The sequence below is a fragment of the Parus major genome, chromosome 13, assembly GCF_001522545.3.
Source record: "Parus major isolate Abel chromosome 13, Parus_major1.1, whole genome shotgun sequence".
NCBI classification, from domain to species: Eukaryota; Metazoa; Chordata; class Aves; order Passeriformes; family Paridae; genus Parus; species Parus major.
In genome coordinates this window covers 3,982,494-4,004,923 of record NC_031782.1, presented here as the reverse complement: position 1 = coordinate 4,004,923, position 22,430 = coordinate 3,982,494, and the positions used below count along the sequence as shown (strand labels likewise).

Below are 22,430 nucleotides of genomic sequence, written 5' to 3'. Positions count from 1 at the left end.
AGCCAGGGGGACTGAGGCAGACACTCAGGGCTCTGTGCTGAACTGGGGCTCTGAGTTCTCCACTGGGACACTCTCACCTGAAAAGCCACCATAACCAAAGACTCGTTGTTTCATTTAAATATGCAGAAATTGTGCTGAATCAGTGCCTCATCAAACCTGCTGGCTATAGCCCAGGACATCTCCTCTGAGGATAAAAATTCAGGACTTGGTTCAATAAACAGAGCAGGACAGTGCCCTTTGCAGGCACAGCCTGAGATGGAGTGAGAACCCTGCGCATTCCCAAAAGATTTCAGGGCATTATTTTCCCATGCCACAAAAACCAGAGGGACTCCCCAGCTTCCCCCACTCAACTCCTCTTATTTTATAGTGCAAGTGTCTGCAAAGGTTGGAAGGGCTGCAGGAGGTGCTGCCCAGCCAGGGAAGTGGCTCTGAAGGGCTGCATCCCAAGGAAGACGTGTTGAGGGAGGCATCCAGACTGCTACCTGTTTTTGAGGGCACAAAACATGTTTATACAATGACATATTTGCAATAACCGGTGTCATTCAGGACGCTGGTCTGTCTAAAACTTTACCCTTGCCAGGCCCCTTGCTTGGAGCACCAAGGAGGATGGAACTGGGTCTCCTTTGCAGCATCACCACAGGTAACACTGGGAGGGGGCAAGGCCATGAGCTCAGCTCTATTTATGCCCCTGGTACAAATGTCTGGCCAGCTCAGGCCCTCAGCTCTTCATACTTCTGCTCTTAATCATTTGGCAACTTTCACTGCACTGTCTGGAAGGTGTTTACTTCTGTGCAACCCTAGGAAAACAGAACTAGGCAGAATAATCTTTTCACTGATTTTTCTACGTTTTGTTTTGGTCAGAAGACAAACCAAAATACAGATTTAATTTTTTTTAATTATTATTATTATTTTTTTCCCCCAGAATGCGAAGTTCCAGAATCTCTGTCTGGAATTAACTACAACACTTTTCAATACCTCCAAGAAAAAAAAATAAATGTTTAGTTTCAAAATATTATCACTTCTCATGCCCTTCTGTAACCCCAAAGCATCATTTCTGAAACAGTGTTTTTAAAATAAATAGTAAAAAAAGGTTACATAAATTGAGCTTTTTCTGTAGAACGAGTTTTTAGTCAAAGTCTGAAGCTTCACTGATAACAAAATACAGTGAAGGACTTTAGACCAGTCCTAATCAAGGCAGTGAAGCATACATGATTGATAGCATGAACAGACTTTAAGTCCAGGCAAGAATAAGAAAAAGAAAGAAAAAGAATAAAAGAAACAAGAAATGTTCATTCCTACATACATGAACTTTTCTGTTGTTGTTGAATGAACACTGGAAACCAACTACAATAAGAACCAAGAGAATTTGGTAGCCCAGCCATCAGACAGGATTTTCAGACCCTTTGGTGTGAATGTGACACATTCATTGTGTATTTTCAGAACAGCTGGGCTGAGGGAAAACCAAACATCCCCCTCCAGCTGCAGCAGGACCTCACAGATCCTTGCTGAAGGTGAGTGGCCACATCCTCCACCTGCAGAAATGGCCTCATGGTTATGAGCCTTAATGAGCTGCTCTCCTCTGTAAAACATCAGGGCAAGTCAGTGCCCACCTCTGGCATGTCCCAAGCTCACAGAGAGATGTCAGAGGCAGGATCTGCAATCCCAAACTTCTGGAGGCCAATGGGAATCCTGCCAATGACCTCAAAGCTAAGGGCTCTGTCAATAAATGTTAGGGATTTATGAGCAAAGACCTTAATGACTCCAAGGAAAACAACGTCCTTAAGAAATCTTCATTTTTCTCCAAGTACACATTGTTAAAACCTTCTCACTTCCCATACAAAGGATGGCAGGTACCAGCTCCAGCACATGGGGAGCAAAAAAAGGAAAAGTTTTTTGTTTTGTGCTGCGTGTGCCGGTGTGTTCCTGTGTTCCCACACTTCCCAGCTACTGATATACAGGGATTTTTCTTCCCTCAAACTGTGACAATAAAATGATTACCCCGCCACAGTTTAGCATAATGGTTCAGAAATGCTCATGGCATATTGCAGAGTTAAAGTGGAAATTATTAGGTAGCTCTTCTTTGTTATAATAATGATCACTCCACAAATAAAAGCTCTTCTCCCAAAGGTACTGCAAGGCACAAAATGCTAATTCTGAAGATTATGTGTGCGCTTTTATTAAATATTACTCTGCCCTGTCTGTTTGAGGGCTTCACTGCTCTGATTGTTTTATGAGTGCCATGTTAATGTCAGCCCCATCTTGCTAGCAGCAGGCACACATTTTAGCTTTTGTATGAGAGTTGATCAAAGGCCACGTGCTGAGGGAATTGCTGAGAAAACACGGACAAGCGATAAAAATCTAACAGATTAATTGGTTTAAATTTCATTTCAGGGCGTTGAACTTTGGCTCAGGACACAAGTACTACACTACCAGTCAGGGCCTAATTACCACATTTCCAATTTGCCTCTGAACAATGCTTGGCAGGGAGAATAATAACACTACTAATAATACTAATAACAATGATAATAACAACAACTAAACAACAGCAATAACGTCTCGTCTTAGCTTTTTGTACACATTTAACAACTAACTTTGTGTGCAGGCAATTGCAGGAGGAAATTCCTCTCCCCCACACCACCACCCACCTGCCTTCCTGAGCATTTCTACCTGCCTCCAACAGCACCTGATGACAGAAGAAATAACAGAAGCCCTCAGGAGCATCTGAATTTACAGAATCAATAATCTAGCAACTCCAGCCCCTCACAAACACACACTGGACGTTTCATACTCTTAATTAGGGACCTGCATTTCTAAACAGAGATAGCTTTTTATCCTCCAACAGAAATGATCTGTTCCACTGATAGAAAACAGAGGCCGGAGGGAAAAAACATATTTACCACAAAGTTTATGGGTGGCCTTGGAATAAGGGTTAATTGAGCTTAGAGGTAAATGTTCACTGAGGTGAATTAGTGGGATGCACAGCTATCAGCAGGGCTCTGGGACTGCTCCTATTTAGCTTCTGAAATGTATTTGCTCTATGATTAATATCCAGTTTGTGCTGGTGACTGTAAGAATGACCTCGCCTGCAGTTTTTATCATGAAGTGTGGTTTCATCCTCTATTATTCCATAGATGAGACTCTGACAACAGTTGCTGCATCACAACAGGAGTTTAAATGATAGGGCACATGCTTTTATTTTTCTTCTCTCTAAGAGTATGGTGACACGCAAGGGGAGTTGCATAAAGGCATTTAAAACTGGGAATTAAGAGGAGCAGGGAATTTATGTCTCATCTTAGAGGAAGTACTGAAAATATCTGGAATTTAATTTAATTTTCCTTTTTTTTTTCCTTGGGTAAAACCTAATTCCAGGCTAAATAAATAAATGAGCCACAGATTAACCCACAGTTAATGGGTCTGATCCTGAAACCCGTTAAATACCTTCACCAAACGACTGATTTTTCAGAATATCAACACAGATCAGTTTTAAGCCCTCAAAACCATAACTTATGGAAGTTGTGATTCAACAAACCACTCAAGTAAGTGCTTAAAAACCCTGCTGAAGAAGTTGCAGGATAAGGAACTCGATTTTTTAAGATAGTTGAGCAGTGGCTTGTGACAAACTCCCAAGAGCTGGGCAGTGGATACAGAACTGGGGCTCCCCATTTCTCAACAGCCTTGGCTCACGTGTGGACCCCCCTGTGCAGGGCAGGGCTCATCCAGCCTCACACGAGGACCAGCAGCAGCACAGCAATGCCAACACCTTGGCCTCAGGACTCACCACTAATTCTGGGATTTTTTCCAATTTAAAAGAATAAACCAAATATTTTTTGAGGGGTTGAGCTGGGCTGTTTCGTTGAGGGGGGAAGGGACTGTTTGGTTTTTGGGCGGTTTTGTTTTCACCTAAATAATCTCCTCATTCCTGAGAAGTGGGAATTGCCAGGCTGCTCACTACTCTGAGCATGCTGGAAGGGTGAACCCTAAAAATTCTGTCTGCCCAGGCAGCGGTGCCATTCCAGCCTGGTTTGTTGGGCATTGCTGGGGCCGCATCCAGCACGGGCAGCTGGAAGCCACTGAAGTTTATGAAAGCAGCCAGGATGGGGAAAAGTCCTCAGGACCAGCCCAGAGGGTTAGTCATGGACACTTCAGGGAAAGGGAATGTGGCAGAGCTTTTATGTATTTTACTGGAGCATTAAATCTCCACTCTTAAGCTAAACAATGCATTTGCTGCTTATCTCGGTGAAGTGATGATCTTCCTGCCTTCCTCTTGCGCACCGAGCCGGCTCTGTCTCCCATTCTCTGCTGACAATGAGCAGCTGCTGAGCAGGAAACAGGGCAGCAGAGGTTTCCCTCTGGAGCAGATAACTCACGCAGCTTTGTGCGACACAGGCACGAGGATGTGATGCCCTGCTCCCCCTTCCCGGCTCCTCGAGATTTGGGGGTTACACCATATGCAAGCCTTAAAGATTTGCAGCACCCGGCCAAAAATGGCAACCTCCTCCCGGTCCTTCGTGACATCTGCACCGGGTGAAATCACTGAACCAAAAATACACGCGCCATGCAATCCCTCCAGGCTGGGGGAAGGGAAGGGAAGGAAGGTTGCATTTGTTTCTGTTCTCCAATAGTGAAATTAAAGGTCTTGGCCGTGATTTTCTGCCGAACATTTTGGATGCACGGTTCCCATTAATGGGAAATGAAAATGTAAATTACCTGGGATAATATTCCACCTACAATCAATACTTAAGCCAGTGTTTCTCTTTTATCCTTGCTGATGCCTCAGCTAGCAAAGTTACATTTCATGGAGTCCTCAGTGTTTCTCTTTCCTTAATGATTTCCAAAGCTCTCAGTTGTTGATCAGTGCCTGAAAAATGACTGCATGGAAAAAGGAGGCAATCCAGAATAATGAGAGACCTGTTACAAAAAAAAAATCTGCTCTGTATTTTACTTACAACATTTCCATAAAATAATAATTTAGTTATCTCTGTATGATTGCAAGAAATGTATTTTCATTCATTCTCTTAAACCCTTTCACATCACAGAGGAAGTTCTGGGAGTTTCTTTGCTTACTTGGGTTATTTTTTTCTTTTACTTTAGGCGCTACCTCCTACTTTCCAAAAATTAATAAAACAGTCAGAGTCCTTAGTATCTCCCTGCAAGTCAGTAAAACTTGACCTCCAAAGAGTGTTCTGTCAGGTTTGTTTGGCAAATAATAAACTCCCCAAGAAAAATGCAATGTTATAAACCCACTTAAAATTATGTTAAATTAAATATATAGGTTCAGACTAAACATTAATATATACATAGATAATACATGTGTTATTCTTCTTGGAAAAGATATCTGCACTCCCTTTTAAATAGATATGCTTCAAGAAGCCTAACAACTTTATTGTCTCTTTTTTTTTATGTGCTACTCTGATTTTTTTATCCCTAGGAAAGTTTGGGCTGGCTTTTGGCTCTAATTTTTGCATTCATTATTTTTGCCCCAGAATTGCAGAACTTTCATTTTAAGTCAGCCACAAAGAAACTGCTATTGGTGGCTTTGGCCAAACATTGTTCCCTACCTAAACTGGTGCAGCCCCTGAGTTTCAGCACTCCCTGTGCTCTTGAGCAACTCAGGTGCACAGGGATGCAGAGTCTGGAAAAATCAGACATCTGAGAATATTGCACAGGGCCTTTCAAATCTTGGCAGCACCTCCAGCTCCACAACTGGGGACGCATTTGCTCAGCCCTCAACACCAAAGCAGTGACTGCTCTGCTCCTCCAGGGATGCACAAACACATTTTGACCCCCCCAAGCGAGATAAATGTTTTAGCATGAGCCCCCAAATTACTGCACCTCTATTTCCTCACCCCTCCCTCCACACCACGGTGTCAACTGCAGAGGCACAGGACACTGTGTGAAAGCCACAGGCAGTAAACACCATGAGGTGTGACACATGGATGGGATTGTTGTATCTGAGTATGGGCTTTAAAATTTCCTTCATAAAACAGTGAAAAAGAATTGTATCTGCCTTTCCCATTTCAATTTCAATGGCTCTCCACCATCAACTTCCCTTATGAAGTTATGGAGCCCAGCTAAGTCACTATGACTATTTTAAAAACAATAGGCATGTCCAGAAAGGAGACTGCATCTGGTTAAGTGCACTGAAGTTTAAAAATAGTTGTACTGATGCAACTTCTGGGTGAGGATGGAGACAACCTTGCAAATGGAAGCCCAAAATGTGTACTATAAATCAGCCCTAAAAGTTCCTCAAAACAAACATCACTGCATAGTTTGCATACTCCAAAACATACTTAATTTAACTTACTGGTCCTTCATGATCCAACAAAGAATTTTATATTTGCTAAATGTTAACCCTGTGCTTTATTGCTTTGCTGAACTTCAATCTAACAGAAGGGCAGGTGGGTGCAATTGCCAAATTCCTAGTTTGTTTTACCAACAATCCTGGTCCTGTTTTCTCATTTTCAACTTCCATCAGTACCTTAACAAAACAGTAAATCCCTGATGGTAAATCTCCTTAGAGTCAGAACACAGGACCAGATAAAATCCTGTAAGGTGCAACAGACTCAGCATGCAGAGCACAACAGGGCTGAGCCTCGATGCTCCAACATCCACTGGTACATTATGGCCACGCTGGCAAGGTTTAGTTAGTGATATACAGAAACTATTCTAGATGAAACAAAGTTCAATCTAAATCTAAATTTTCACTGCATAAATACTAGTATCAATTACATTTTTATGACATCTTTCACTATCACAAAGAAAAAAACCAGAGCCCAGAGCCCCACATCACTCAACCCCCACCCCCCACTGCATTACACAGCACAACAATCAGAAATTCACCTGAGATGGATTCTACAGGAAACAAAGAATTTATTTCCTGATAAAAACAAGATCCAACTAATATGAATTTTTAGCTGGGGTCTCTTTGTTCAGCAGAATTGAGAAAGTCTGCCCACAACAGAGAACTCGCAGTAATTGTCGATCAGAAACAAGAACAACCCATGCAGAAACACAAAACAGTTCTGCCAGGGACACGGAGTGCCTGTAATCCAGTTTCTTCAAGGGAAATTCAAGTACCCTTAGAGTTCTTATCCCTCATCTGATTTCTCTCACAAATCACAGGCTCTCTAATGCAATTTTCTGGAGTCTGAGAATCATAAAGTCAAATATGAACAAGTCTAGTGGAAAATCTGTGACGCTAATCTTGGCCTACGTTGTACTTTTAACAGGCACTGAATTTGTGCACCGGATTATCCAGATGGCCATACAGGAATCATCCTGATAGGATTAAACCTTTGTGCTGAACTCTGCTCCATCTGTTCTGGGAGGTTTGCCTATCGCTATCGGAATACGAATGCTCAGCCTGTGTCCAACACCACGACTGAAAGCACCCGTTTACCCCACACACACACACACACGTGTACATGTGCACACACAGCTCCCTCAGTGCTTGATTTTAGTAATGTGAGATGAAGTTACCCCAAAGTTTACCACTAAAGAAACATACTGGGTTTATTACTTGTTTGGAGAACAAAGTGTGCTATATCTAAATTCAAACAAAAGAGCGTTTTTGTTGTTCTGGGACTTGTTCAATTCATTAAACCATAATACTGCCATAAATTTATAGATGAAGGCATGACTAAACATAAAGCAGCAAGGCTCTTCATCTTTGAAATCTATTAGTGTATGAGGATGTATGACACAGTCGCACTTTGAAGATGTCATGGTTAAATATTTCAGATTAAAAAGCAGCCAGCAACAAAACACATGCGTGCACACAGCACTGGTAGCTGCTCTTTGCAGCTTGATCTAGTCACAGCCCAAGAACAAAAAAGTAATAATCAGTCCTAGTAAAAGAAAAGCTTATTCCCATTAATGTTTCTTTCTGCTTTTATTATCTATTAATGACAGTCTCCTGCATTCATTGCTGCAGCCTGCCAGATGCAGCGAAGATCCATATTCATCATGAGCAAAAATTGTGCTCGGGCTGTCCCTGACAGGTTACCTAGAGCTGCCAGTGGAGGGACCAAGGCCCAGCTCATGGCCTCGGGTTTCCAGGCCCTGGGCCAAGGGGAAAGGTAGGAAATCTGGCTCTTCTGCAGGAAAAGCATCCCAGTGCTCAGAGGGTTTAACTAAATTTCTGTTCTGGCCAGAAATACACTGAAAACTAATGAATATCTGGGATGGAAAGGGTAGATACACAAAATAATTAATATTATTGCTGTATTATTATTATATAATTAATAAAAATATTATTTTTATTATTGTTATTAGATTCAGCAGTGCAATATAATCCTCAGCCCCTGTTTTTGATGGCAGTGGGACAGAGATGGGGGGAACATAACCTGCTCTGCTTTTCAAGGAGCAGCCACGACCGCGTTGCCCAGACTGAGACCCCCTTGTCTCTGCTGTGTCTCTCAGACTGCTCCTTCCTCTGTTCTTTGTGCTGCTCCAAACACAGGGTCAGGCACCCCCTCCCAGCCATTTAGGCTTTACTTGCAAAAACATAAGCATAAAATTATATTTATAGTTCATAGTATCTGTCCAGCAATGACACCACATAAAACCAGCACGCTGAAAAATCTGAGTGAATACTTTGGACTCGAGCCTACAAATGCTTAGAGAAGTTGTTCTTTCAACGTCTCTGATAAAGCCATGCTAGGTTTTTATTTATTTATTTAGGGCTGCATTCAGACCACCTACCTCAGGCATTGCAGCCTGTCAAACGTCAGACTGCAGCTCTGGGTGAGTCAGCCTGCCTAAATTAGGATCCTCTTTCCGCTATACAATAAGCAGAAATGGGAAGACACCTCTGCAAGCCTGGAGACCCAGGGAGTTCCGTGCTGGCTCAGGAAAGTACCAAGGGATCTCAGCAGGACGATATCATAGGTAGGGAGCAGCCAGAAGCAACCTCATAAAAAATATTTGGCAGCTGATATTGAGCAGGCACCTGACTCTGGGCTTTCCTGCAGGCACCTCTGCTCAGGCTCAGGGCTGAAGGAGGAGGCAGCACTCAGCATCACCTTCAGGGTCACAATCCCAGGAAAACAGTCATTTCCCCCAAAGGGCCCCTAATCACAGTAGCTTTACCTTGCTGTGTCTCAGAGAGCCAGACATGGTCAGAAATATTTCTTTCACCCCCTCTTCTTCTTCTCAAAGAGCCCAGAGAGTTGAGCAAAGCTCTCACCTGAAGATCCTGCAGGAAAGTGCTTGACCTCAAACCCCAAACCATGAACTAATGCTGCAGCTGGAAAGATGAGCAGTGCTGTGGTCAGGCAGAATTTGCTCTGAGTGCTGGCCTTCCCTCTGGGCATGCATCAGGTAACACCAAACCTATGAATTCCATATGCAAGCCCAGGTTTTTGGGGAACAGCAACACGAGCTGAGTGTTCAGCCTCCAGCAGCAAGGGACAGATCCAGCACTCCGCTGCCATTTCACAACTCAGGAGGGACCTCTGTGGGAAAAGCACTTTGCTTTTTCATGGGATAGATACAGAACCTCTGAGAAAGCTGCTGCAAAACCATAATGATATGGTATTAACCAAACAGAATTAATTCTGAACTTCCTTACGCTCCCAGGGCTAACAGGCACGGCAAGGGTAGTACAGCAAACAGCACACAGGTTCCTGCAGCACCTGGGACCAGATTTTTGGAAGCATCCACCAATCCAGTGGTTCCAGTAAGCAACCAATGTAATTTTCAAAGTACCTCACAGCCCCATAGAAATCCTGTAGCCAAAGTTTTAAGAATCCCACTAAACATGTACCTGAAGCTTTAGGTCCAAGAATTTCCCCCAGAAAATTGCTTTGGGATACCTACACTCTTGGATAACCACTTGTCTCACAAAAAAAATGGATCAGAAGCGCAGAAAATCCTAAACATCCACATCATGGAGGGCAGTACATCATTAAGTGTTTGGCTGTGGCCATTGTACCTCAACTTGCACATCTAAATATTTGAATTACTTTTGAGAAATAACCTTAAACTTCTAAATTTCAGACAAGTTTTTCATGCAACTTTATTCTTGATCTTTTTAATAAACTTCCTAAGCTCATTCGCTTTTCTCAGTGAGGTCATAAACCAGCAGTGCTTATATTACAGTCACTTTCACGCTAAGGATTTGTTTTGTCACAAAGGGAACTATAAATTCATGCAATGAAGGTGGAAAGCAGAAAGGACTAATTGTGACACACAAAGCTTTCTGGTTATGCTCAGCAAACAGTTTGGGCTAAGATTTTAAAAACCACTTTATGAAGTTGTACTACTGGCTTTAATGAAAGCACACTTTTTGCAATGCCGTACACTCCCAAAAATCTTGTACTCTGGATTTGGGCCAAACACAAAGCTTTTCTTCATTCCAATATTAATTATTAGTAGCTTATTTTTATTCTTTACTACTAAACATTAATAACTTTCAAATAGCAAACCAGATTAGAATAACCACTCCAAACATCCCACCCCGGTGGGCTCCATTTTCTGCATCAGTATCCTGGTTTATGCTATTAACTCATTTCCTTGGATGTGGAAGAGCCTTGTCAAATACTCATTTTTCTGGGAAAACATTTGGCAGACAGAGACTTGAATGCTCACTCCAATCCTCTCTCAGTTCAGTGACAAGATGAGTTCATTATTTCTCAAGTTTTCTAAACTGAATATTCTAAATGACAGCTTTGTGAAAAATTTTCACCTAACCGAACCTTTAATCCTGAGATTGTTATCACTGAGTTGATTCACAGCTTTGGACATAAGTTTAATGGGAGCAAAGACCTTTTATAATCACTGATTGCCTTGGGGTGTTTAAATATTGGGGTGCTCAACATGAAACATTTGGAAGTATCCAGATACCTCCAAACAACTGTGAACACCAGTCTGTGAAAATCATGATATTTTATAACATCCAGATGAATTCTCAAAAAAAATCACAAATTCTTGGCCTTCAACTTCCAAACCACAATTCACAAAATTATTTTCCTTCGAAATCTGCCCAAACCAGCAGGGGAACAGAGTGAAAAAAGTATCTTTTCCCACCATAACACCAATAAAGGCATTCTATAATGAAAAGCTAAATTAGAGGAATTTGTTCAGAAATAATATTAATCATATTGCAATAACACAAAGTTTTGTCATTTCCTGGTGTGCCCATTTTGGATGGTTGGAAAAACAACACCTGGCAAAACTTCACTGCCACAGTGGAGTCTCTCAAACATTTCTCCAATTCTAAATTCATAATTCATTCTTCTTCCCTATGATGCCATTGTATTTATGATATGGTGGCCAGCAAAGCAAATTAAAATATAATGAATACTCATAATTTATGAATATTTATTTCCTATTTGAGTGCTACTGAATGTTCCCCTGTTCTGGTACCTGTGAAGTTTCTGCCAAACAGGGGAATTAAGCTTTTTTTCTATTTGCATGACTGTATTCCAGTTCCTCTGAGGTCTGGAGAGAAATCTCAAACCTTCAGCAAATGGTTGGTCAAATTCTCCACATAAGAGTCAACATTTATGGTTGTTGGAGAATTTCCATCTGAACTTTCCTCCATTATGGGTCTGCTGTAACAAAACAGTTTTTTTCTGTGCAAATCTGTATCAAAATTCAATGGCAGTTTTCCCCATCTTTTCTTCTTTTTGCAATTTTGGGAGCAGAGTTCTGAAAGCTCCTCAGGGAAATTCAGAAAATGCTCTCCATCTTCATCCAGGTACCATTTTTCCATGAATTCATGACATTCCTTGTAACAATAGAGGGTAACAACATATCACAGCTTGACATCCCTTAAATATTTGTGGGGAAGGGTTGTTTGGGGGCATTTTATTTATTTACTTATTCATTTGAAAAACATGGAGGGCAGCTGCTCATGGGAAGAAACTGACACATCTTGTCTTTGTAAAATCGAGGTGTTTCCCATTCCAAATTTTTCTTTCTCAATTAAACATGACCCTAAATCTCTGATAAGTGACATCAAACAGAAATCCTTTCTAACTGTGGTAATTGGAGTATTCAAATTTGCCTTTTCAGAAGACATTTCCATGGAATTATGTAATAGCAATCCTTTCATTAATGACTAGAATACCTCAAATGGTAGCTCCTAAGTCTCCTGCAGAAGTGTTAGCACAAATATGTTACACAAAAATGTTTAAAAACCTAAAAAACCCCACAAACTCAAACCTCCAGCTTCATGCAATAGCTACACTCTAATGGCAGAACTGAAATTCTGGAATCTCCTTGCCTAAACCAGCCATTAAAAATCCATTTTCATTGTTTAAATCTTGTTTTCATTTAGCATCAGACTAAAAATAAATTTTGAAAGATCGGAATTGCCGCAGCCAGATATTCCAAGCTTTTGAGTACCTCTCCATAATGGATGATTTATGACCCAGACAAATAGAAACAAAAGATTTTCTGCTTTCGTTTGGCGTGAGTGGCTGTGAGAAGGGCAGCTCCACCCACCCACCCACCCAGTTCTTGTGCAATTCTCAGTATTATCCAAGGAGGAATAAGGGATCTGGGCCTGCAAACAGCGACTCTGCTCTGGTGAAGATTAAAAAAAAAGACATCAGCAAAATTCAGTGGGGCCAATTTAATTAACTCTGTTTTGGTTGCCTAAATTGGAGCTGTACAAATCCCAGCTCTGCCATGTTTTGCTGGTCTGATGGATCCCAAGATTTCCCTCCTGGAGAGACCACTTTGATCACCCAGCCTGACATCCTGCACAGCACCCATCAGAGAACTTCATCCAGCAATTCCTGCAAGAGGAATTATTCAAACCTTAACCTCTCCCTGACCTTCAGTACATTTTTTGGGAAAACACCACCTCCTTACTCAACATTTGCAATCCACAGAGAACCTGACACAGTATTGGAATCTTACTTCAGTGCTTCCCAGAGTTAAAATCTTGCTGAGATCATCATGAGCCTTTATCTACCAATTCTCTCAAGTAAAGCATTTTAACTCTCTCTGGCCATGTTTTGTCTCTTTGGAGGGACAGATGCTCCAACACCACCCAAGTCCATATTCTGAACTAACCCAGCCCTGGTGTTCTCACTTGTATAAGAAGTTCCATCTGACCATGAGAAAAAACTTTGTTTTGAGGGTAACATGCTTGTTTTGTTGGACCCAGAGAGGTTGCTGAGTCTCATTCTCTGGAGATATTCAAACCTGACTGGATGGGATCATGTGCATCCCGCTCCAGGCAAAGCTGTTCTAGCAGGGATTTGGACTGGATGATCTCTACAGGTCCCTTCCAGCCCCAATCTTTCCCTCATTTTGTGAAAGAAAATAAACCCACAGGGTAGCGAAAAGGTTAATATTATACACTCAGTAAGGTCAAACTCCAAGAACACATAACAAGCCATTATGTTAAAAATTGCCTGAATTTATGAGTCACTGCATTTATGAAGGAACCGATATGAAAAAGACAACTTGGCAAAAATAAAGAAAATTATTTCCAGCTTGAAGTTTTGCAATCCTTCAGTATATCAAGGCTCACTTACTGTTATTACTATCCATGTTGTGCAATGTTCTGAAAGTCACATTTTTTTCCCCTGTGTATGCATAGAGATGTCCAACAACCCAAGGTATTCTTCCCTCATAGAAAATAAATTAGAAAGCAGACATAACTCAGAATAACATAAAAGATCCCCTCAAGTAGAGTGGTAGACTCCTAATATTTTTTTTCAATATTTCCCTTCTAAATAATAAATCAAGCCCACTGCATTTCTCTATATGGAATGATATGATGCAGAGAAAGCCTGTGTGTTTATATTTTTCATATAATCACAAAAACATTCTTAAGTTCGGCACTAAACTATAACAGGTGCTTCCATCCATTGGATGAAAGGAATCAAACTTTAACATTTCTTTGTTTTAACCTGGCCAGGTTTTTTAATGCAACAGTCCCTAAGTTTGATTAGCAACCTGATCCTACACCAGCTAAGGGTAAAATGTATGAAATTTTGAAGATTAACCTGTCTCAACTTGCTAAAATTTTTGCTTCTGCAAGTATTCTGTCTTGGAGTGACAATTTCATAGACTAGCACAGAGATAGGCAAAACCAAGGAACTGAGGAATAAAATGGTTAAAATGGAGTTGATAGGGTCATCTTCTTCACATCTCTCAAAATGTACTGGTTAAATTTACTGGTTAAAAATTCACTGCTCAAAATCTAATGTTTTAAAGTGGCTAAAGTTGCTCCAGAGCCACCTAGGGCACAAGAAGGTCATTAAGTCAGATTTCTGAGCATCTTTCAGGAATCACCCACCACTGAATCCCTGGTATTCAACATCTGGTCCTCAGCAATTCTGTTACAGGCAGACTTAAGTGAGACCAAAGGGCAGTCAGTCTCAAAGCTTTATTTTAAAGATTATTGTCTCAAAATAGTTTATTATGTGGGGAATTTGTCCTTTTTTAATAATCCAAACAGAAAATACCTAATTCACTAAGGCACAGCCTAGCAATCATTTCTGCTTTCAGATCACAGGACTCAGTGGAAAATCTGTGATTGTGCATTAAGTGTGAGTTCTTAGATGGCCCAGGATGGGCTGGAATGGCAAGAAAAGCTCTTTAAATGCCCCACTGTTGACAGGAGGATCTACCTGTGGTGTCCAGCTGAGACACAGTTCTACTGCTTTTTATTTCTTGTGGGAGGTTTTGCACCTGCAGACAGCTGGAGTCACCCATTGCTGTCATGAGCTAAAACAACATTGTAAAAGCTTGGCTGTCTCAGGTACCACAACACAGTGATCAAACAACCCAGCCATGCACTATCCTTTCCAGCTGAAGGCAACCAGTAGTAATGGTTTTGCTACATAATGACTTATTTTAGATATAAACACAGAGATTTATGTATATTTCATATTAAAATAACAGCAGGATGTTGCTTTGGAAATCATGGTTATCTCCACTTCCACCTGCGAACTGACATCACATCTTATCATTTGTGTCTATTTCTACCCTGCATCTTTCATCTGCTGCTGCTGTTGAGCTGACTCACAACCAAATCATCAGCAAACCTCACCATCACCTAATTCTTCAGTGCTCTCCCATGGAGGTGGAAGGAAAAGAAAAAAGAAATAAAACTGTCCCTTTAAAAACCCAAGCATTTAAGCTGCTTGTCAGTCGTCTTCCTGACAAGGCCACTTGAATGTATTCAGGAATATTTGCATAAATGCTCGCAGTGAGTTCACCGTGGCAGCTAGTGCTAATGGTACATAAAGTAATTTAGTCACTCCTCTTAGGCATCCTGTCAGGGTGATAAGCACCCCCTCTTTGCCTTGTTGCATATTAGATCATTAGATAATAAAGTGTTAGAGCATGCAAACTGACAGGGTCTCGGGGACTATCATTTTTCGAGGGCATTGCATTCTGCCAGTGAGGAAAAATAATAGAGAAACTGATGCTGCAATTGGCTTTACATTCTTGTAAAGACATTCAAAAGATTTGGGGAGAAAAAAAACAGAATGTTTACTTTGCAATGGTATGAGAGTTTTAACTGGAAACATTGCAGTGGATTTATTGCTGGTAAACTTGAGAACAGTTGTTGCAAGCCCTGCCAGAACTCTCCCCTTCCATAAGTTCATCACTTAAATTTCATTGGGAAGATTTTGCTTTTAAAATTGACACCCTGGGATGATCTACAAGCTGAAATATATCCTATTGGTTGGGGCCTGTTGGCTCTTGACTATACATCTTACTATATATATATATAATTTGGAAAGGTCAACCACACCGGCTTTCTGGTTTACCATAAATATAAAACCAGTGAGGATCAAACTATTTGTGAATGAAAAAGTGATAATTATTGAAAACCACAGATTACTGTGGCTTACCCTATTTATACCACATGGAGATGGATGAAATAATAATTGGCCTCTGCCAGCTATTACTTTTAAAAGATAGATATATTTATTTGAAAGATTAGCTGCTTAACCCACTGGCTTCAAGGGGGCAGCATGTGGATACAAAACCAGAATCTGGGGTCCTGGTTATATTCAGAGAAAGGAGCTACAAAAAAAAATATTCACTTCACTGAGTGAAAAGTCTGACAAGCAAGATATAAATAAAGATGTGTTGGATGTCCCAGAAATAATCCAGGTTACCTGCTAATGAGATGGTGAAACCCAAGTGTGGAGACACCAGGCTCCAGAGAGGCTTGGGAGGTTCCCCTTTCTTTCCAACTTTTTGGCACCCAAAGTGTCCTTTAGGTGTCACAAAAGCTTTAACTCCGTGTTTCAGAGGAGCAAGCACAAGCTTGTAAGGAAAAATAAACTGGATATTGTCTAAGTGAACTCAACAGCCAGCACTCCTTGCTACATCCTGCCTCCCCTCTCCCCAGCCCTCACAGTCAGGCATTCATCTCTATTGCCATCAGATATTTGTGTAAAGAGGTTAAATGTCTGGAAAAGTCCACAGGAATACATTTGGTCAAGGGTATACTACAGTCAGATCCCAGATTTTACAAACCTTTAATGAGTAGTTGCTCAGCAGAGCAGTGAACCAGAGACAAACCATGACTATGTTCACTTCCCATCTCCCTGCTTACAGATACAGCTCAGGTCAATCTGTCCTTCCCCTGGGGAAGAGGAGATGCAAACAAACCACCTCTGACATTATCCAAAATAAAAATGCTAAAAACTGGACAAAAATAATATGTTTTGTGACTCGAACTGAAAGCAAAAATTAATTTCAGTGGAGGAAACTGTGATCTGCTCCAATGGGTCTTGTCCAAAATTCAATAGCATTAAGCCTTTTCCTTTCTTTTTATTTATTTAGTTAAGTGTTTTAGATACCTAATAACATCATAACAAGAGTTACCAGATTATTTTATTTTTTTTTCTGTTTCTTGGACTCACATGTTCAGAGAATTCCTGGAGAGCTGAACTGAAGGATTTAGTTTAAAAAGAAAGGCTCCACCAAGCCTTTGGGAAGAGAGCAATTTTGCAGTGGGAAGGTTGCTATTCAAAAGTAAGAATTTACTAGCAGTTGCTTTATGAGGTTGCTTGAGAGGTGCCTGAGAAAGCAGATTAGAAAAATCACCTTTCCCACAAAACGTACACTTGGAGATATTTTGCAGATGTTGACTTTTAATATCAGCACAGTAACTCAGGTGTGTGCAGCTACGTAAGCAGAGAATTATCTCTTTTTTTTTTTTATTGTTGCTTTTTGCAACAGAATCCCTCAGGTTGTAGGAGTGGGAACGACAGCTGTGGTAAAATGAGACACCAGCATGCATGAGAATAAGGGCATTTATGTAAGAGAAATTAAGTACTGCCTCGACCAAAAGCATGCACTGAGAAGACTGCTATGGAGAAAAAAGAAAAAAAAAAAAATATGGCAGCTACTTTAGTAGGAATATAAGAAAAAAAAAAACAGGAAAGTTTTTTTTTTTAAGACTAGCCTTAATGGAAAGATTACAAAGTTGAACAGAAAGAAGTTTCCCTTTGTAATGCCTTCTGCTAATTAATAAAGACAGAGTTCATACATTCCTTATAAATTTCAGTAAAAATTATGACAGTGGTTTGTTTATTAAATTAGGTTGTTGGCAGGATGAAAAAAAAAATTCTATAACATGAATTATGGCTGAAAATGGCTCATAGCCTACATAAAAAGTTAGAGCTAAATAAATACAGATGTAAGTTATGTTTATATAATGAGAAACGCTGCTGAGCTAAGAATTTTAGGTTAGTAAGTGTGAACTACAGACCCGATTCTGCAAACACTTATCAATACCCTCAGCTTCTCTGACACAAGAAGCCTCATTGATCCCAACAGGACCATATGTGAGCATAATCTTAAATATATGCATAAGTGCTTGCAGGACTGATGCCTGAAAGCATAAACAGAATAGAAAAGTATTTCCACAGGAATCCACTGAGCAGTAGAAACCCACACGTTTTCCCATTTCTCAGCATTAATAATTTCTTTTAACATATCTAGTTAACATTTTTCTGAGTGGCATATGCTTTCCCAGAGAAAATTTTATCTGGTTTCTTCAAACTCTTTGGAAAAATCTATTTAATTATTCATCAGATCCTTGGCAAATATTTGTGAAACAAACCAGCATAAAGGACTGGTGCCTTCTACACTCAGCTACTTCAATGGGAGCTGAGGGTACACATCTCTTACAGGGAGCAAGCACCTATTGAATTTAGGATTACAAACAGCTTTGAAGACAAAGAGCTATTCTACCAAGCTGGAACAGGGAGAGGGGAGTGAAATGCCCTCTGTTTTTGTTTTGTTTTTCAGCAGTAGTCATCAACTTTGAGGACAAAGAGCAAAACAAAACATTAATCAAATCCAGATTTTTCAAAGTACATTTGCACTCAACAACTCCCATTTTAAGCACCTACAGTCACCAGCAGATGTTCCCTTCCAGGACCAGCTGACCTTACAGAAGAGATTACTGTCCCCAGGCTGCTTCCAGCCACGTGCCCCCATCCCACCCTTGCTGGAGTTTACTGTGCTTTCAGAAAAGCCAAATTGCCTTGCACCATTTCTCCTTCAATCATTTCAGCAACAAGCCAGATTGGCAAAGAGTGATTATTTAAATGGTTTAATTCAAATGAACTTCATTGGCCTGGAGGAGACCAGGGAGCAAGCACACAACCATCCTAGCTGGCATGTCCAGGGTGAAGAATAGCCTGGAGCAGGGAGAGGAGACAAACAGCTGTGGGAAAAGCAACGTCCTCAGCTGGCACAGCTGGAGCCAGAAAAGAACATCCATCCATGGCTTAAGCAAGCAGATGGATTTCCAAAAGGGCTCTGCTTTCATTTAGGGCAATTCAAAGGAACAGATGAATCTCCTAGAGAGCTCAGCACCCTATAGACAGAAGAAATGCAATCCAAAATTTGGGTGCTGAGCACTTCAAAAGATATGCAACATCCTTTAGATGCACAGTCAAATAACAGGGCAGTCTGGGAAAAAAAAAATCAGACTCCAATAGTGGGTGCTGAATAAATGCAACTAACATTAAAAAAAAAAAAAAAATCACTTCACTGACACACAGGACAACCTCTGCACCCATGTTTGCTTACTTGTTTGTCCTCTCACTACATTTAGAGCTGACCTACTTGAAAAATTCCCTCTTTGGTCTGGAGGCCAGTCCCTTTCAAATGTCTGGCCCCAGAGACAATAAACGCTTACAGGACAATTTTGAAACCAGCAGCCAGAGACACAAACCAAATAAATCCACATTTAAAGTAGCAATGCCAACCAACGAAAATGATTTGCCTACCATGTTCCAGATAAGAAGGCGTACCTTCCGAGGGATCGAGTCTTCGAGCTCTCCGCCCGTGCTTGGAATTGTTGTGCACAAACATATTGTCTGACACTGCCAACACGTGGCCATCAACATTGACTGTTGTAGACACCACAACCTGCAAGCACAAGAGCAAGATGGAGGAAAATTTGGATAAATCCGTGTGTTTTTTAAAAAGCGCGGAGTGTAATAAACTCGGTTAAATAAATAACAGCTGGGAGCTGCAGAAAATTGCAAAGCTATTTCGCATAATAACTGGTGCTTATGCTGTACAAATCTAACAAGAGACGCTATTGATGAGTGGGTCTTTGGCATCGAAAGCTTTTGATGCAGTTTTAAGTCAAATTGCAGAGTTTGTAGCTGTGTGGCAGACAGCACACTGTTAACCATCATTTTAACAAGAGGATCTTTATTAAGTATTTTTTCCCCTATATACAAGGGCAGCTGTGTTTCACCCTAAATTATCCTTCAGTTTCCACGCTGAAGTAGAGAGAGGTGTTGACATTGCAAATGAGAATCGATTCAGAATAAAAGAAAACAAAAGTGTATTTTGTGAAGTTGTAACGAGAGTTGTTGCCTGCCTCGCCCCCACCCTTCTCTGCTGCTCTCCCCTCAGCACAGGCACTGCAGGTTGTTGGATTTGCCCAAATTTCTCCCCAGCTCTATCTTAAGGAGTACGTATGTTTGTGTACACACACACACACGCTTGACAGTGGGGTCTTGATCTGGAGAACACAACCCTATTCATCCAGTGTTAGAATTATTTGTATTTCTCAACTTATCTCAATGTCAACACTTGGGGTTCGATTTGAGGCGAGGTGGGGGAGACGCAGCAGGACTGCGCTGGAGGAAGGATCAGACACTTCTGCTCCCCAGGGCTGCCTGGGGTAAGAGAGGAGCCAACCAAACAGGTAAATGAAGGGTCCAGGGTAGAAGACCCAGCTGCTCCAAGGTGTCCAGAGGGACTCCTCAACCCTGAGGCTCCTAGAGGAAATCCCTGTCCAGGCAGAGGGACATGAGCCATGAAATATCACAGAGAAACAAGTCCCTCGCAGAGCTGCGAGCTCATCACACCACGTCTCCTCCTACCCCATTCACACCACGCAGTCTCACATCCTCCCTGGCTTTCATTCAGCCACCCCTCCCACAGCCTTTTTCCAGCAAAAGTATGGCATTCCCAGGGTTTTACCCCAGCCAAAGATTTGGCCTTCAGCCGGCTGCTGGTTTGCCAGGAGCACGCGTTGCCTTCGAGAACTTTGACTAAAACAATAAGAAGAAATGACCTACACTTCTCCTTACATTAAACAGGGAAAGGGATTAAAGACTGAAACCCACAGAGATATGTTTATTCATGCGACCTCTTACAACCAAATATAATAATTGTCTGTTAATTGCAGTTTCAGCTCCCACCTCATGCTTCGACATGTGAAACAGCAATCAGCAGCTCCTGTTTAATCCACCTATTATGTTGACTAATTAACTTTGCTCGACAGTTTATTTCTTCCTCCATTATCAGCCCCTGTCAGCCGCAAGCACAGCGCCGCAAAGGGGGACCTCAGCCCTTTTGATTGATCACCGATAGATTGACATGCAGATTAATTTAATTAGAATCACCTCACTTGAGAAATGAAAGACAATGGCAAGGGGGCTAATAGATCTGCTCTTATAATGAGGCAAGCCTCCAGAGCCATGGCAGAGGATTTCTGATTTATTTTGCTGAATTCCCCAGTCGCTCTGAAAGGCTCTCGCTTTAATTGTTCTTGGTTTTGAGAGGCTTTAGCCTCTGAAGAGGTGAAATGCTTTACAAGGATTGGCAAACATTGCTTCAACTCTCTCAGGAAGCTGCTGCCTCTCAAAGTTGGTCAAATGGGGACACTTAAAGGATCGCTTACAACTATTCAATTTCATCACTTGAATTGGAGCTGGAAAAAAAAAAAAAAAAGAGCAAAAGGAAAATTTTCTACCTATTTCTGGCTCCCAATTAAAATACTCAAGAAGTAAGCAAGGCCACTAAACTGCCCACAGCCGATCCTGAAGTCTTTCTCTTGAAAAAGAGGAATACAAAAGGTAATATTTTACATCTAAAAGATCCTAACCCCATCCCTCATAATGGCATTCCAAGCAATAGATTTCTGTGCATGTTTTAAGTGAAAGATATTAAAATACAGAATAAATGATTCAAGAGCTCCTACAGATGGAAATTTGGGAAAAAGAAAGCACAAATACTACAGATAAGTTTTTCTGAAATCAAACTAAGGAGAGAAAAAAACCCAAGCCCTATATATAAAATTCCAAAAGGGATTTCAAAAGTAATTTATCCATTGAATTCCTGAGGGGTAGAATAAAGTTTATGATATTTTCAATAAAATATGATCTTATAGTAAGTGGGTCGGGGTTTGCAATCTTATTTGTGCACTTGCAACCATTGTAAATTCTTTGCAAGTGGGACTTTGAACCAAATCCTTGGCATTGCCTCACAGATCCAAGATTTTTGCCAGCTCCTTATCTTCTTCTATGGGTCTGATTAGATGCATATGAAAATTAACAAAATTACAATTAATAGCAGTGGCTACAAGATAAAATATTTTCTTAATTCTAAAACCTTTTAGGCACACACAGACTTTGTGTTGAAAGCTGATCAATGCTGAGCTGAAACCAAAACTTTAAACATTTTTAGAAATGGGATTCCAGAAAAATAATGAGTCAAGAGTAGTAACAGTAAGGACCTGTGAAAATCCTGTATCTAATTAGCTGCTGCTATAAGTGCAACTTTCTAGGTAAGAGCTTGAGGAAACAATCCTGTTGAGGTTTTATGTGAGTAAAGCTACATTTAATTTCCCCCTCCTCAGGTTTTCAAAACTGTTGATGCAACATATTTTGAATTACTTAACAATGTCTTCCTACCTCCCCCTCCTGAACAATTTGATTTACTATGAAGAGACCGCATTGGTGTGGTTCTTTGGTGTCGTTAGCAGCAGAAACTATAAATGGAATCCCCAAGAGAAACTGTTTCCAGTCTCAGGAAATGCAGAAAAAACCCTCTTATGTGTCTGTTTGAAAAAAAAAGATTATTCATAGCACACCTGTAAGAAGCAACACGCTCTTGCTGCTCAATTCTTTAAATGAAAATTCTCATTAATAGAGGAACCCTGAATGCACATTGCACTAAGGAAA

At 40.9% G+C, this 22,430-nt stretch overlaps 1 protein-coding gene across 6 annotated transcripts in view; it reads right to left on the bottom strand.

Annotated features, from left to right (window-relative positions):
• The window catches only part of EBF1 (EBF transcription factor 1), a 265,802-nt gene that overhangs the window by 72,012 nt on the left and 171,360 nt on the right, over positions 1-22,430 (bottom strand). For 4 of the 6 annotated variants that reach the window (XM_019008183.1, XM_019008184.1, XM_015642120.2 and 1 more), the window contains exon 8: positions 19,233-19,374. In XM_019008183.1, coding sequence (XP_018863728.1) covers positions 19,233-19,374 — 142 coding nt within the window. The remainder of the gene's footprint in view (positions 1-19,232; positions 19,375-22,430) is intronic. The other 2 variants (XM_015642123.3, XM_019008185.1) reach the window with 1 other exon arrangement.